Genomic DNA, 16,971 nt, shown 5'->3' with positions numbered 1-16,971 from the left:
TTTCACTTCAGTGAATTCAGAAAAGTTAATAATGTCCAATAATCAAAAGCTGTTTATGAGAGCACCTCTTTTTTGTGTCATTGATTTGACTCTATAATGCACTACAGTCGCTGATCACTCAGACAGAATGCACTTAGGAAATGACAAATGTACTTTATATTCAATGACATAGATTTTTCCCTGCTTAGCCACAGGTTGGAGTTACAGGCAAACATTTCCACACGTATAATAAGTATAGACGTTGACTAATAGTAACATTGAATGTTCCCATTACATTTTCTCATTGAACTCTTGTTCTGGGATGCTGAAGGATTCATTTCACTCTGATCTTGACTTGATGTTTAAATAACTATTTTGAAAATCTGCTTCCCAAACAAGATCAAGCTAACTATCTCTTTATTGGTTAAATCTCTTTTTAAAAAACACATTATTATAGTAATTTGTGCTTTTGCCTCTTTATCTGTGCTTTTACTGCATTCATAGTTTAATTTACTCAATATTTATGTTATTTGTGGTAAAAGTCCATTATAAAGTTATTAACTGAAGAGGCATTTAGCACCCTCCTTTAATGTGTAAGAGCCTTTACAGTTGGACCCATCATTTTTAAACCTACATTTACTTTGCAGCCTACATATTTGCTATAGTTCTCAAACAATACTGCAGTCAACCTACATAAACGTCCATGGATTCACACATAAACAATGTAATATTACACAAAACCAGGAAAACTAATAGCAGAAAACAGCTCCGAGCTGCTTCATTTTAGCAGTGGTGTCACTTAAGACCCATGAGATCCCCACGGCCCACTACGGCTTCCACAATAGCCTTGGTGTAAATGTTCCTGTGTGCTGAAAACTGCCATAAGATCACAGTGTCTTGACCTAAATGTCACAGGGCAAACCAGAAAATAATAACAAAAAGACACTGCTTTTTTTTTTGTTTTGTTATGACGCAGAAATGTGAGAAACAAATACAAATAGACAATGGAACAGAAATGGCTCATATTGATCTGTGATGTGGAAATGAGGGCTACGGGAGACGTGGCTTTTGTGCTAATATTCTTGTAACTATATAACCTGGAGCTGTACAGTACATGGTCTGCACAAGTTTATCCATCTCCTCTGTTTTTTTCAAGGTAACACAAACACTTAATTGGCTGATAATAGTTGGCCTTAAATGGTATTCTTCAGGGGATTTTGCCAATACCATCTAATAAAGCAGGTTGAAATGGATACAAGGAGTCAGTTAAATCTTGCCCGCAGTCACTCAGAGGCACACAGGGAACTTGAGCCTCAAAGATGTAGTGCATTAGTTCTGCTAAGCTAACCGTGAATGCTAATTGCAGGAAGGACAAACTGTAACCCTTGCCCTGTGGCCATGAACCCATTAAACAGCACAGAGGGCTTCATAGACATGGAGAGCTTACAAAGAGGCTTGCCTGAAAAGGCCTGCAATCTGATTTCAGTTTAAATGGGGATAACAAGTTACTGTTTTCCAAAGCCCCCCTTGGGATCTGCCCTCCCCGTATTTTTTCGACAGTATAAAGAAAACTGCCTGTCACTCCAAAAGCTCACCGCAAATCATCAATACAATGCAACAGGTTCTATGTTTTCAAGTGGAATATGTTGTGTGATCCGCAGGACAGTTCTCACAGAGCCTGACAGGTGGCTCTCTATAGGATGTGGATCAGTTATGTTTAAGTGCTTGTGGTTTCACCCCTGGAGGAAATTAACAAACCAGCTATGGTACATTATGACACCCTATACATGGGAAAGGTGTCCTTCATCTTTTTGTTTAGTGGGCAACACCTTAAATACTTAATCAGAACAAAACCTGAATAAATCAATGGCTTAATAAAAAAAATTGTTTTGGGCTGTGCTTTTTCCTTGTCTGGGCGAGCAAAAGTCATAAACAAGAGTTCACTTTTCTATGTATTTTTCACCTTTAATCTCTGCAGCTTTGGTGCCCCGTGGCCATACATTTTCAAACATGACCCCAATGCACTGACTGCCCCCACTTTCTTTACATAGATACATTCATCAGTTTGACAAGTGACATGAAAGCTCATTTGAATGCTGCACTTTTTTGCACCAATTTCCACAATTTAGCCTTTGAAGTGAAGTTGAACTTAGAAATAAGAATAAATCAGCCATGATAATGTAGCAGCTCTCTGAGGCTGTGGTGCTGATTGCTAATGTACAGCAACATGCTCACACTGATAAGGCTAACATGCTGATATTTAGAAAGTATAGTTTACCAGGTTCACCATCTTAAAATTAGCATAATGTCATTTATTTAGCAGGTGTTTGGTTAGAAACTAAAGTATTGGACACTTTTGACTGAAGGATGGTGCTAGGTGGAAAGCTGAAGGATCGCCATAGTGGTTACAATTAATCCTGAGGGGGGCATGAATGTTATGCCGATCTATCCAATAGTTGTTGAGACATTTCACTAATAACCACAAAGTGAACCTCATGCTGGAGCGAGAGTAAAAGTCAGTATATAATTGAAACCTGTTATCTAAATTCAGTATATTGCCATACAATCTTTAATTCACATTCTCAAATAACTGGTCTCACTCTATTGTAGGCCTGACTCTAGTGCCACACATTTCTTCTTACCATATGATTAATCCGCAGCACGAAGCCTCAGAGCCAAAATGGGACCTCAAGCCCAAAAACTGTGACCCCCCTGTCACGCTCTCGAGATGTTTGATTTACTATAACCCAGCTCCCAGGTGAGCATCCCCTTCACTAGTCAGCCCCATGCTGCCTCCCGGCCCGGCCTGCGAAGAGATGGATGGCTGCGAGTGTGAAACCTAGCAGTGGGTTACATGGCCTTGAGCTTTACCATCTAATTAGGCTCTAATGTAACTACAATGCTCTCGAGGAGATGTTGTCTTACCCGCCAAAGCTCTTTAAAAGCCTCCCCAGGGCAGGGGTAGCTCTGAGTGAGGTGCTGAGGCAGGCCACAGCCACGTCCAAGTGAAAAGCTCAGGTTTCATTCCCCAGATGTACTGGCAACAGGACGCCAGCTCTATACAGGACAAGACTAGAATCTTCCTTTTGGCCCGGTCTGACAGCCGTGTAATAATCAGTAATAGTTATTGATATGAGGAGCTTTGGGTTGCCTAGTTGTGTGTGTGGCTAATGTGTATCCTTCATGATAATAAACAGTCTTTTTAGCTAATTCTTTAAGTTATTAAGAAGAGTCCTCTAATCCAAGAGATAGCCAATCTTCTGTGAAAGAGCCACAGACTATCTGGATTTAAAATCTTTTTTTTAAATTATTAAATTATAGTTATTAAAGTACAGAGTTGATGTCTTATTTTTTTGGGGGGGTACTGGGTTTCCCTCAGGAGATTGTTTAGCAGAGGTGGTCACATCCTGATCCTTATCCATTTCCTCTTCTGTCCAACTTAGTTAAATGACACTCCCACTGAATATATGGCTGCTGTTTAATAGCACTCCTGCTCTTGTTCCACCAATGTAATATTTTATTTCATAAAAATGTAGAAATTGTTTATGTTCACAGAGGTGTGGCTCTACTGTATTACCAACTTGGGGGACCATTTTTGGATCATTAATAAATGTAGACTTACTAAAACTGCAAGTGACCAAGTTACTGCTCCCAGCCAAGAAATAGTTCAGCAAAACTGAATATCCAGTGCAAAGGTCTTCCTGTTGAATTGTTCACAGCTATAAACTGCAACCTGGCAACCTGAAATACGTCCTTATTAATTTTTTATTACTGATCTACATTTATAAAGGATTTATTAAATGTGTAAAGCAATTAGTCACAACAGAAAACAATGATAAACCCTTCATGCCAGGTGCTGTGGTTCACACTCTATAAGACAGCTTTAATATTAGACACACACACACAGACAGACTTGCTTACTGAGACATGATCATTATCACAAATAACTACTTAATTGCTGCCATCAATGTCAAATCAAGTTTTCAACACCACCTGCATAAAAGCATGTCCCTACATGGTTAGGAAGTCTTGCAATGGAACAATTCATTTCTGTTATGTAAAGATGGGCTGTGTTAAAAAGTGAAATAATACTGATGTATCCTAAATTTACTTCATAGCTCCATCTTTATTACTTGAAATCATGAATTTGTTTGCTTTGTTAAAGCAAGACACTGCATTGTTGCATGGTGTCAGTGTGTGTCCATCTCTGGTCTGCAGTATGTGGCAGTGAAACAGAAGACAAACCTTAATACAGAATGCTGTCAATATTTTCCTGATGCATCATGTGATTTCCCCTATTTCTACACAACTCAAGAAGGATGGTATCATCAGCTTAATATTAGAAACCAGTCCTGAGAGATAAGGTGTCTGGTTGAAGGTCATTTGTGCCCTCTTCGGTGAACATAAGAGCCTTTTGTGGTTGGGTTAAATGCACATGACAGGCTGTTGGAGCACAATCACCCATTTTAATTGTCATGTAATGGTTTCATGTAGAGCCAAAGTGTCTGCAACACTTCAGTGGTTGGAAACCAGAGCCCGGCCACACGACCACAGATGTGGTTAACTGGGCCTTTGCCGAAGGAACAAGGAGCGAGCTCTGTGGAGACAGGCTGGCAGGAAGATACTGATAGATAATGCAACAGATTTATCTGCTGCAATTTGTTAAATTACAGACCATCATATATCTTTTAAGGGACTACAGTTCTAAGTCTTTGCAAACTGTGTTAAGGTTGCAAAAAAACTAATTGTTTAATGCACCTGACAAATTGGCTGCTAAATCACTTTTTCCTATAGAACAGCTATCCAATACAGACAAGAAAACCTTAACATTTTTAATGCACACTCAAAGAACTCAATTTTCCAATTTAGCGGAAGCCAAAGATGACAGGAAACAAGGTAATTCGCTGTAGCCCCAACGACAAACCCCCAGCCATTCTCCGTCTGCTTCATGGGCAGTAATTATGTCCCAAAATGAATGCCATTTCATATTAAGCTGCAGTCATAATCCAACGTCAAAGATGGACTCATTATCGACAATCATGGGAATTAGTTACATCATTTAACCAATCCGAACTAATCATTTCCAGGATACCGCAGAAGCAGATAGAGCCATTAGAAAAAATTGGAGCTCTTAAATAGAATAATTGACATCTATATCTTCTCTGCTGCTTTGGCTGAAGGGCTTCAGAAATTGCATTAGTTGCAATTGAAAATCTGAACTGGGGGAAAAAAAGACACCACTTAGACTTTTGCAGGGCACTGCACTGTTTGTTATTCCCATTCATACAATGCTCAATACTGCATTAAAAAGGTCTGCATTGCATCCGACTCTGTCACCAGAGTAACAACTTGAAAAGGAGAAGCAGATAAATTCAGCGATAATGATGAAAAAAGTATTAGCCCACTGAAACTTATCTGCTATCATTCTTCGTCTTCTTTCATTCAACTTTAATGATAAGATTTTTTCCCCTTCTGTATCTGGAAGGAGTTAAAAACAATCCCACTACGCAGTAAAATCATAAACGTGGATAGCACTCAGGTCTGCAGTGTGCTTCTGCCATAGTGAACTTGAATTTACCACCAAGGGTACTTAAATGATAATGCATCATTAAAAATGAGAGAAACCTAGAAATTAACCTCATTTCTTTAGTATGAACCTTTTTCACCCCAGTCTGCCACCTGGGTCACCCAGTTTAGTGGTTTTTCTCCCAATTTCCCCCCAACAATAAAGCAGAATCTGGTTTAGGCCGCAGACCTCTGATGTCTATCAGCACAGGTCACTGTCTGGGGGCAAGTGGAGCCCTCGGCAAGACGAGTGGATCATCGCCTTCCCTCAACACATCATCAAGAGAAAAGCCTCCGACACATTCCTAGCATTCCTGAGGTTTTCTTTTGCAGTTAGTACATGAGGCAAAAGTTAAAAGTATGAACTGACTTTATGCTGTTGGTCAAAATTTTAGATAAACAAGTTTTATTATGCTGCAAGTGTCAACTCATATCTGTGTTAAAAGACTGATCCAAGGACAGCTTCAGTGTCATTTCAAATGTAAGTACATCTGAGGAGTGAACAAAAACAATCTTCAACAATTCATGTTCAAAATGACCAAGCAGAAAATGTCAGGGTGTATATAAATCAGTTTTAGTCAAGAAAAACAATAGTTGGTTGTAAGAACATCCACAAAACGTTGAAATATTTAACAAGAGCCAGAAAAGAGAAGAAAAGTCACAATCACAAATACTACTTACAAGAAATAAAAACTGTCGGATTGGAATAGAAAAAAAGAAATGACAAGAAACAATATGGTATGGTACACTGGATGCCAGCAGATAACCCAAATGTGATAAAGGCTTCATACGCAGAGGGAACCATTCCATGGCGGACTTAGGTTGACCTGTAAACCAAAAATAGGAGAGAATAGATTCAATCAACTCAGGAGCAATCACTGAAACAATGCATGGAGACAGTACTGCTATTTCTGGCAGAGGAAAATCATCCATCCTTATGACAATCAATAAATTGACTAACGTGCGGTAAATCACTCTAAACTATTCTTTTAAAGCTTAAGCAAAAAATTAAAGGAAACACTGCTTTCTAGGTATAAAAAGGTGGGGTCAGTCATTCTGGAGAAAGTTAATTGTTGAGTCTCATTCCCAGGTCAACCAGAGAGCACAAACACAACCTGTTGTGTGGCTCGCTCCAAGCCCCTTTCTTTGTTTCCCATTTCTTATAACCAAAGCGGCAGTATCTGACGGCCTGTGAATGAGACTCACAGGGCAGGAATTATACCACGGCCAAACGGGATGCCCCGGCATGATGCCGTAATGCCCCTTGTAAAATTAACTACCCTCTTCATTTAACACTACATGTGACGCAGTAAAATAAACTCAGTCTTTGTCATCATGCTGTAGAGCGAGATTTCTCCCATTCTTGCGAATACATTTGTAATCAGAGACGGTTCAGAAAATTCTCATTGTGAGTATTTGTGGTGTAACGTTAACAGAGGGGTAGTTATGTTACTTTAGTCAGCCATAAAGTGTGTAGATAGCTCAGGTTTCATTGTAACAGTGACTGAAAGGCTCTGTGTTGTGCTTGCTGCCACAGAAAAGAAATAAAAAGTCCCTGTTTATGTAACATTACTTTGGCGTCTTATAGGGCTGCTCGATTATGGAAAAAAAATAATCACGATTATTTGGGTCAAAATTGAAATCATGATTATTCAAACGATTCTTTTTTTAAACTTCAGAATCATGCTGCATTTATTGGACATTTGTCAAAAACACTTTGCAAGGAAGTCCTCAGTTACACTCTCCTTTCCCCATAAACATTTGGAAGTCTCCGGTTACCTGTTCAAACGAAAACAACGTGACAGGAGAAGACAGCAACTAGTGTCGCGACCACCGGCGCAAGTATAATTAGTTACGGCGCTCCCATGACTTCACATTGTCGCGCGACAGGTCGGGAACGGCGAGTATACCGAGTGCATGACGTGCAGTGCTTGCTGCAGGGGAGGGACGGGAAATACGCATGCGCGAAATACGCAGACTGTGGCTGTGTCCCAATTCAGGGGCTCAGCTTTTTTTCTATACAACGTTGCACAACAGAAAATGAAAAAAAAAAACGTTTCCCTCCGATTTTATTAGTTTTGAGATCGTTTGGCCCCAAAATCGTAATCATGATCAAATTTCGATTAATTGAACAGCCTTAGCGTCTTATTGTATTCTTCACAGCAGACTGTGAAAATATAGAAAGTTAGCAGCTACGAGTCAGGCTAAAGGCAATTAAAATGAAAACCTTAAACCACTCCACTACAAGTAAAAGTATTATAGCAAGCAAAATGTACTGTACAATCTCGTATTGTAGTGGTTTGCACCGAGTGTATATTCACAGGAGCATAGACACAAACTGGGTGTCAAGTTTTTATCTGTCAATCTTTCAACTGTCGGATATTGAAGAGTGGATGGACAGAGATACAGATCAGCATATGCCGCAGCTGGACGTGCTCCTTGTAAATGCAGCTGCTCACAGATTCAGCGAGTAGCAAATATACCGAGGACACAACAGGTGAGGGAGACTCACTTGGGCTTGGTCTCGGCATCTGTGACTTGGCGGATGAAGATGGCGTCCTCTGGGTGGTTGATGTCTCCCATCTCGTGCATGTAGGAGGAGGCGATTGCGAGCAAGGTGCCATCGTTATTGAAGGCCAGTGAGGCTATGCTGGTCGGGTACCTGTGGAACTGACACAGGCGCTTCTTGTTGAATGGGTCCCAGATGTTCACAAAGCCGTCCGAGCCACCTGGTGGAAGGAGAGGCACAAGGTCAACCATCAAAAGGTTTAGAGCCGTGTTAGTGCTGAGTTATGAATCTATAATAAGTGTGCTCCTTGTGCAACCTTGGCAGCTCAATGCTTGAGGCCATAGGAATATCTTTGAGCTTTATAAAAACAAATTGCCCCATTATGGAAACAAACTAAATGTAGGAAGAAACAAATATCTGCTTTTGTCAAATACTCAGTAGCAAGTAATACCTGTGGCAAAGGTGTTATGAACACTGTGAAATGAGATGGCATTGACAGGGTAGACATGCTCAATTCCATCCTCCTTCAGCCTGTGGCACTTGAAGGCATACTTCTTCTTTTGAAACTCTAGGCTTGGGTCCAGGTACTCCACAGCTACACGTCCCTCGATTGAACTCAAGACGTAGCCCTGAAGCCAAGACAGAAAATATGAATCATCCAACTTCTTCCCATTAACACAGGAATCTGTAACACGATGCTTATGGTGTATTATCTGTCAAGTTTTAACTGTACTTTTATACCGTCTGTATCTTTCATCAGAACTGTGTACGCTTAATTGATAAAAAAGTCATCGCCAAGTCAAAGTGTACCTGTTTGTTGGGGAAAGCTCTAATGCAGCGAGTCTGATACTTGAGACTGGACTCTCTTCTTTGCTGTACGTAGCCCATGTTCCTCAAATCCCACACCAGGACTCGTCTTCCAGCTGTGCCAACGATCAGCCTATCCCCAGCCACAGAGAGCGTATACACCTTTCACAAAGACAACACGTATGAGACAAAAGGGAGATACAACACTTAGCAATGCCAAAAGTCTTACTTCAAGGTCAACTACAAACACATGAATGTGAATTATTCACTAATGCAATATACAGCCATGTGACAGTAAATTAAGAGAATTTCTCTTTGTGCACCAGTGCTAGGTGTTCCTGAAAATGCTTCAATACCATCTCATTTAGCTTTAGAAATTAAACCTGTGACACAAATATGCACAGAGAAACTAATTGGCTGTAGGTAGTTTAGATATTCCTGCAGGACCGACACTTGTTACACTATATTATTCTACACTGTGTCTCTTTGGCTTTACCTTTTCAGGCTGAGTGAAGGTGCCAGCATTGCAGGGCGTCCTTGGGTCCCACAGCCGTACTGATCTGTCCCAGCTACCCGTTACCATGACATTAACCTCTGGACAGTATTCCACACAACGAATGGGGGCATCGTGTGTCCCAACTATTGTATCTGTTTATGGAGGATATTAACATAACAAGCATAAACAAACACATCCAGCAAATGAATCACAGTAAGGGAGATCTGTAACAGGTTTAAATGATACTGCTTTCTATTATTAGTACATAGCAGGGTTATGACATACCTTGGTCTGTATTCAAATCGTGGGTTTTTAATTGTGCATCTAACCCTCCACTCCAAGAATGTGTTGGGTCCTGCAAGTAAAAGAGGAATGTTATGTGTGTGTACCAGGCAGGGACTTCTTTGCTTTGCAATGGCAATGAAAAAAACAAAAAATCTGTGACCTACATAAAAGGCACAGTCAAGAACTGGAGCTGTGTGCTGGTACTTCATCCGCATGGTGTTGCTTGCGACATCATAGAGGCGGACAGTGCAGTCCCAGGAGGAAACCAGCAGGAACTGGGTTGTGCTGGAACTGAACTTGACAGCAGAGATGCTGTCTTCTGGTCCCTGGTTCAGCTTGTACTCGTTTGAGCCTGTCATCTGCACAAAAGAAACAGATCTTAAAGTCCGAAATTGAGACCTTACTGGTGCATAAATAATACACAGGGATGGATGCAACAACGGAGACACCTTAAAATATTGTGCAATCAAGTTTAATCAACACCTGTCTGACATGGCTTAAAGTCAAAGGAAAGTAATAACTGTTACAAATACATTACACTGAATCCCTACAGGTAGTGTTATTGTTCTCTACCTTTGTATTCTATTGGCATAATTTTATCCAAAACCAGATGAGCTGACAAAACAAATTGGTATGCTCAGGATCCTTTGCTTGTTAAAAGCAGGTGAACATTCAATGACTTTCACGTTCATGGCACATTAAAACCATAACATCTGGATTTGTGATTATAAAAAGGTTTGCTTTGAGCTAAAGCAAAAACAGCACTAACGTTACAGCATTAGATCACTTAATTGAGTTAATGTTATTCCCGTACGTGGAGTGAGCTACTGGCACACTGCTGGATAATCGCTCCAGCTACTTCTTCTTGTTGTTAGCCTAGCTCAGTCACAACTAACGTTAGCTCCGCAGAATACTTAGCCTGCTAACATAAACACGGGTTTTGTTGCGAGAGCTGGTGTAACAATACCGTCATTATGTTCTGATCACTTTTGTCCTCGTATCACACTGTAAACACGACTTGTTTAGCCACATCCAGCAACTACACCAAGCCCACTTCCGTTGCCACCGGTGTTTGCTAGCGCTAGCTTGTAACGCTAATGTTAAAGATAAAGGTGGACACACGCCCTGGTGTTAGCCGTTTCCCTTTACTTACCGCTTCAGTTCGGTGTCGCGACTTATTCTTTTTCTTTAACGAGGCTAATTATTACGCCTGGGTTTACAATAAAATATAAAAACATATAACGCGGAAAATGCTATAAAGCAATGTGGCTGCGTGAAGCTAACTCCCTTGCAAGCGCTGCCGCCGATGTTTCTGCGGCCGCTGATTGGTCGAAACGAACGTTCAAACTCCCGCCTGCGATATGATTGGTTGCTGTAATCTCAGCGGATATTTCCGTTGTCTCAGCACAGATCATGTGACACAGGACTCCTTCTTCTTCCTCCTCCTCCTCCTCCTCCTCCTCCTCCTCCTCCTCTCTTTCTTTCGCTGACAAAAAGGAAGTATTTTCTCGAGTAATTGGCAATTATACAGTCAATGGTAATTGCGTCTCTTTCATTTAAGATAGATACAATACATATACCATAAAATAAACCGCAATGCCCCATAGTAAAAAAAAATATATAATGTAAATTAAATTAGCCTGCAGTGGGATTATCCTACTACAAACGAGGAGAAATCAACAGTAGGAATATATAAAGGCTTTTTCATAAAGTCGACTACCTGATTTAGTTCTGTATCCGCAAGGGTAGTACATACAGATATCCACGGTGGCTTATAGACTACTGTAATGCAATACATGTTATGCGTAGCCATATTCTTGTTTTTATTTATTTATTTGTGGTTTGAGGAGAACTTTGCTCAAATAGGTCTATTCTAATAGAATAACAATCTGCAGATCATAGTCTATTTCAGTCTTCTTCTCAGACGACAACAAAAAAAGAAAACCCAGCCTTTAAACGTATCATCATGTCTTTAAAATGTGTGAAAAATGAACGTCTCCTGTACGATTTAATCCCTTGAATTTGCTTTTTAATTGCGGCCATAATCTGTTGTTTGAGGTAGCCTATAGTTATCTGCAAGTTATCGGTTATTTAAGAAAGCACAAATTATGTAGCAAAAAACGACAGCTGTAGCCTATAGCAAAGTGAAAGTGGTCTATTCCAGAATAAAACCCCAGAATAATGGTTTCTCAAATGCTGGACATTTAAAAATTTCTCAAGTCATCAGATTAAAAATGATGATGATCATTAATTAGGCTTAAAAATGCCTGTTAAAAATGATTTATTTTGGAGGGCAGCATCATCTCTGTAGACCCTCATTGTGGCGTAAAGCCTCATTATATTTTCATTATTTAAAAAAAAGGTAATTTCATCGTCACAAATGTTTGAAAATCAAGATCTTTACAACATGGCATAACTGAATGACTCTTTTTCCATGTACATCACAATTATATTAAGGGGAGATCCATTTTTGGAACAAAATCTTTACTGAGTGTAAGACCATATAATATACAGAATTTCAATAACAATATCAGAGAAAAAAAACATACACAAAAACAGAGGCTATTTTTGGCTCTTTCATGGCTTTAAAATTACCGGCAAAACATTGCGTCATAAAAACAATTGCCTATCACCTGCAGTTATTTTGGGGATTATTTTAAGGATCACATGATTGTCCTCACTATTACAAAGAGAAAAGGGATCATTGTTTCTGTAAAAGTGAACTATAGGTGACAAAGGCTGGTCGCCTAATGTGAAGCCAACAGTATTGCACAATATTGGAAAATATCAAAATATTAAATTCCACACATTTTGCTACAAACACTGACACAGATCTCTGTAAAATACATATGGACAGCCAACCCTGTTTTTTTTTTTCAAATTGAATACATTAAAATATATTCACCCACTTTTGAGTATGTAACAATTTCACCAATAATAATAATAATAATAACAATAATAAATGTAGATTGTCCCTCCTCTAACACCAACTGAAAAGGGACTTTGTCTCTCGCTCAAGGACGCTTTAGCAGGATAAAGGATAATTACATATAATAATAATAATAATAATAATAATAATAATAATAATAATAATAATAATATAACATCGTGTCCGTTTAATCTACAAAATATACAAAACTTTATTATTTTTTCAGTGAAGGTCACTCTGATTTAAAAACATTTGTACAGCGCATGATGACACAGTCAGTGTTAAACGGGCCTCAGCAGTGGGACCGGGTGCGAATAGTACATGTGGTGGGGAAAAGCAAGCAGTGACTGGCTGCCCGGTGAGTTTGCAGCGGGGCCCCCGGCCGTTTCTGGGGCTCCGTTCTCGTGGTAAAGTATGGGAACCCGCACAATCCTCTGCGCCGCCGCATGGCTCAGGTTGGCCGCCTCCAGCTCCGCGGCCAGCTGCCTTTTCCACTTATTCCTCCGGTTCTGAAACCAGATTTTCACCTGCGTCTCCGTCAGGTGCAGGGACGCGGCCAGGCCCGCCCTCTCCGAGCTGCTCAGGTAGCGCTTTATGTCGAAGGTGGACTCCAGCTGGAAGACCTGACTCCTGGAAAACACCGTGCGCGTCTTCTTCTTCCGACAGGGCTTCCTATCGGAGTCCAGCTCGTCGGTTTTTCTCCTCCAGTCGTCCTCCTGGTCTATTTCTTTCTTTGGCTCCTCCGAGTCACTTTCATCCAGCGCGATATCGTCGTCGGCACTTTCCTCTTTGGCATCTTGGTCACTTTTTTGGAGATCCGGGGAGCGCCTATCCGGTGCCGGTGATGCTTCCCTCAGGTTGGCCTTCTCAGACCCTGCAGAAAGAAATATATGGAGTACTCCATTAAACATGTGACTGCAATGACAATCGCCTGTATTTTAATTCATTCCAGACATTCAGTTTGTTGTTGAAATATTCGTTTTTCCTTTTGTTAAAATACTGATAGAATGATTCCTTTTAATTTAGGCTATTACTCGTATGAAATAGTAGGCAATTTCCTGTTAAATGAATCTAAATTCAGACTTTTCCAGACTCAAACACAACATTTCTTTTATCTGCAGAGTTAAAGTTAACAATATTTACCTCCAGTCCTCAGATGAGTCCCGAGCGTATATGGATACCACCAGGTAGACGCTCTCTCCAAATACTGCGCTGATAGTCCAATTCTCTGTGTGGGCAACTCAAACCGAGGGAAAGACAAGTCACCGAGCCGAGAGAAAAAGCTGCCTTCAAACACTCCCTTGGACGAGCCGAGGAAGCTTTTGGACTTTGTAGGTTTGTCATCAATGTTCAGCAGGTTCTTTATGGAGAACGGTGAGTCTTTTGCGGGTTGGCGAGTCTCTTGCGCATCAGAGTCTGCCATCACCGTTTACTGTCCGACGTGGCTCACCATCAAAAGGGATAAAAACACCTGAAAAAAGATTTTCTTGGTTGGTAGTTGCAGTAGTGGTGTTAAAATCACACGAGAGAGAAACAGAGAGAGAGAGGGAGAGGGAGAAAAAAAAACAGAAAGTCGCTCGAAGCTGCGTCCAGCTCCTGAGGATGATCAGAGTGAGAGCGCAGAGATCACTGCGTCAAACTTGCGCTGCATGGATTGTAATGATGAAATAAAGAATGCGATCCGAGTTAAAACGCGCTCGGTCTCTGCTATTGGGCAGGTACAATAGCAAATGGGGTTTGAGATGAAACCGTGAGGGGCTGTGACGAGAATAGACTCCAAAGAGAAAGGCCGCGCAAGCGTTTTGCCATCGGGCTCAACAGTACGCACCCACTTATCATCCAATTAGATTAAAGAGGAAAATGTCTCAGGGTTTTGGGGGGCGTGCGCGAGCCGCAATCACCTGTCAGTAAATTGAATAAACGGTCCAGGGATTAACACACCTCAGCGGGGAGTTGTAAGCAGCTTGGTTTTAGCAGAAATATTACGCAAATTACGCACATTTTACGCACTAATGTAAGTCACCGAAAACATGTAAGACAATAAAAATTTAGGAGACTTGTTATATTTATTTGTTATAGCACAAGAGAGATAGATTTCTATAGAGGAGGTTTGTTGAACACTGTGACCTGCTGAGGATCAATCTCGTATTCATCTGTTGTATTTCAAATATCCTCTGTTCCACCTGTGTGCAACAGGAAAGTAATATGCACTGCGCATTTCTCCTGGACCGGAGCTCATTGACTTCAGTGTAATTTTATTAGTCAGGAAGTGCTACAGGCAGGCATCAAATTGAATGCTTACCATTGTGATAAAGGCTTTTCAAATCAGCTTTGTACAAAAGCCTGCAAACCCACAGGGGCAGCAGGTGATCTAATGCAGGAGGATGACAAGTCTTGTTTCTGTCACATATTACAACAATACAGTGCTGGGATGCAACAAATTATAATTGTAATGAGACATTCATATGATCAAGTGTGATCAGATTGGATGATAAGTAGCAGAAGATAAACACACAAAGTGAACAGGAGGGAGATTTAGTTTACATTTGTAAGCCTTCTAAGTGCTTTTCTCCAAAGATTGAAGGAAATATGTATGCTTGATTCTTCACTTCATGGAGAGGTGGTGAATCTTGGATTCTTTTAATCAAACAAATGGCCTCTGCAATGCGCTTTACCATAAAACATAGTGCACATGTCACTTAGAAAATCTTAAAACAAAGGGCGTCTGATGAAAAAGGACTTAAACATAACTTATGTACACAGTGTTTGATGCATATGTTCTTGCGTTTACCTATGAAGTAATATTTAGCTTACACATGTTAGTATACATGAGCAAAAATAAAAGAAAGTACAAAAAACACACCATGGGTTGCAATTAGGAATCATAATTTAAACCAATCTTGAAGCAGATGCAGAGAACTAATCAAATCAATTGAATTTGCTCAACCTACAAACATGCAGCCTGTCCTTTAGCTCATGGAGCACTCTCCAGCTCCAAAGGACAACACTGTGTTTTGTGAAAAGCTACTTGAATCCCTGCATAATTAGAGGTCTCATAGCTGTGTTAAAGATGGGGGCGGAGAAAGAGGCTAGTTGAAGCTGCATTTGCCAGTGCAAAGTGAAAAAGCAGATACATAGCTTTGTTTTCATCGGATTATGCTCATTAAACAGGGGCTTGCACAATAGAGGGAACAAGCCAGAGTGGATCAGAGAGGGAAACTCAATCAATGATGCAAACACAGGCCTGTGTTTCCCCCTTTCTGTTTTGTTGTTTTAGTGATTTTTTGGAAATGTCTGGGCAAACATTGAGCTGATCTTATTGGTAAATTATTTTCTCAGTCTGTCTAAGATTAATTTTTGAAGCACTTGATTCCAAAGTGATATGAAAGCGCCGACAGTATCCTCAGGTTGATCAGACTCAGGGCAGGATTTTAAGTATAGAGGTTTATATGTAATTACATCACACATAATAGACTCTACCAATGTCAGATTATTTGTTCAATCAGTGAAGACCCACTCCTAAATGATACTTTATATTTAGTCTTTAACAACTCTGGAGTTGCACTGAAATACAAATAATTAGGCTTCTTTTCCCAGGATGGTTATAATACTCTAATGCTGACCATTCCCTGCCTCAGACATCTCAGAAACAAATAAGATTTTTAGGATCTGATAATATGTGGTGAAGAGAAGTGTTGTGTTTGATGGTAACACAGATGACACTTACAATTTATCATAAATTAATCATTAAATAAAATCTTATGATCATAATACTAAATCTGATAGGTAATTCTCTTCCATACAGAATACAGAATTTTTGTCAGACAACTTTTTTTTTTTTTTTTTACCATATTCAGTGAGTGGAATGATTACAAATAATGGGACATTACATTTATTTAGCTATTGTTAGAGAATGTCCGTCTACATATTTGGCATCAATTATACAGCCAATCTCTACCACTGCAGCAGTCATGAATGTGATTTTTTCTCCACCTGTTAATAAATAATGTTAAGTACTGTCAGTGATGAATGTCTTTCAAGACTCACCATTTTATTTTTACAAGGGGTCATGAAGGGAAATGGCTGTTACGGGTCTGTATACTTGGACACAGCTTGTCTGTGTGGTGTAAAAAACAAGCCATGGAAATGTAATCAATCTCACCTGAAAATGTATCACCGAGTCAATTATACAAGGCAGCCTCTTTCATATGGAGCACCAGCATAATTAAATTGACATAAAACATCATTAGAGGTGACAGGCTGTTAAAAGACGTGGTAATCGACTGCTCTTTCAGTGAGAAGCTGCTTAGAGTCAGACTTCCTTTGTCACTCTGGAGAATGCTGCCATCTAGTGACAGAACTCGGTATTAATACTGCAAACAAATAATCATGCAAAAGAAA

The 16,971-nt window shown here is 40.1% G+C and overlaps 2 protein-coding genes across 3 annotated transcripts; both read right to left on the bottom strand.

Annotated features, from left to right (window-relative positions):
- Positions 1-6,096: 6,096 nt before the first annotated feature.
- On the bottom strand, positions 6,097-10,963 carry bub3 (BUB3 mitotic checkpoint protein). 2 transcript variants are annotated; one of them, XM_051418331.1, is made up of 8 exons: positions 10,795-10,963; positions 9,806-10,000; positions 9,642-9,711; positions 9,357-9,508; positions 8,864-9,022; positions 8,505-8,682; positions 8,057-8,273; positions 6,097-6,371 (listed from the first exon to the last, which is right to left on the bottom strand). In XM_051418331.1, exons 2-8 carry the CDS (start codon positions 9,998-10,000, stop codon positions 6,362-6,364), a joined length of 981 nt encoding a protein of 326 aa, XP_051274291.1. In that variant the 5' UTR covers positions 10,795-10,963; the 3' UTR covers positions 6,097-6,361. The 2 variants fall into 2 exon arrangements, with proteins under 2 accessions (XP_051274291.1, XP_051274290.1); XM_051418330.1 differs by lacking the exon at positions 10,795-10,963 and adding an exon at positions 10,609-10,710.
- Positions 10,964-11,905: 942 nt separating this feature from the next.
- hmx3b (H6 family homeobox 3b) lies at positions 11,906-14,305 on the bottom strand. Its single transcript, XM_051417808.1, has 2 exons — positions 13,714-14,305; positions 11,906-13,444 (listed from the first exon to the last, which is right to left on the bottom strand). Exons 1-2 carry the CDS (start codon positions 13,991-13,993, stop codon positions 12,852-12,854), a joined length of 873 nt encoding a protein of 290 aa, XP_051273768.1. The 5' UTR covers positions 13,994-14,305; the 3' UTR covers positions 11,906-12,851.
- Between the last annotated feature and the right edge of the window lie 2,666 nt (positions 14,306-16,971).

The sequence above is a fragment of the Dicentrarchus labrax genome, unplaced genomic scaffold (genome assembly GCF_905237075.1).
Source record: "Dicentrarchus labrax unplaced genomic scaffold, dlabrax2021, whole genome shotgun sequence".
Classification (NCBI taxonomy): domain Eukaryota; kingdom Metazoa; phylum Chordata; class Actinopteri; family Moronidae; genus Dicentrarchus; species Dicentrarchus labrax.
Note: the sequence above shows the minus strand (reverse complement) of the source record. Positions and strands in the feature narration are given on the sequence as shown.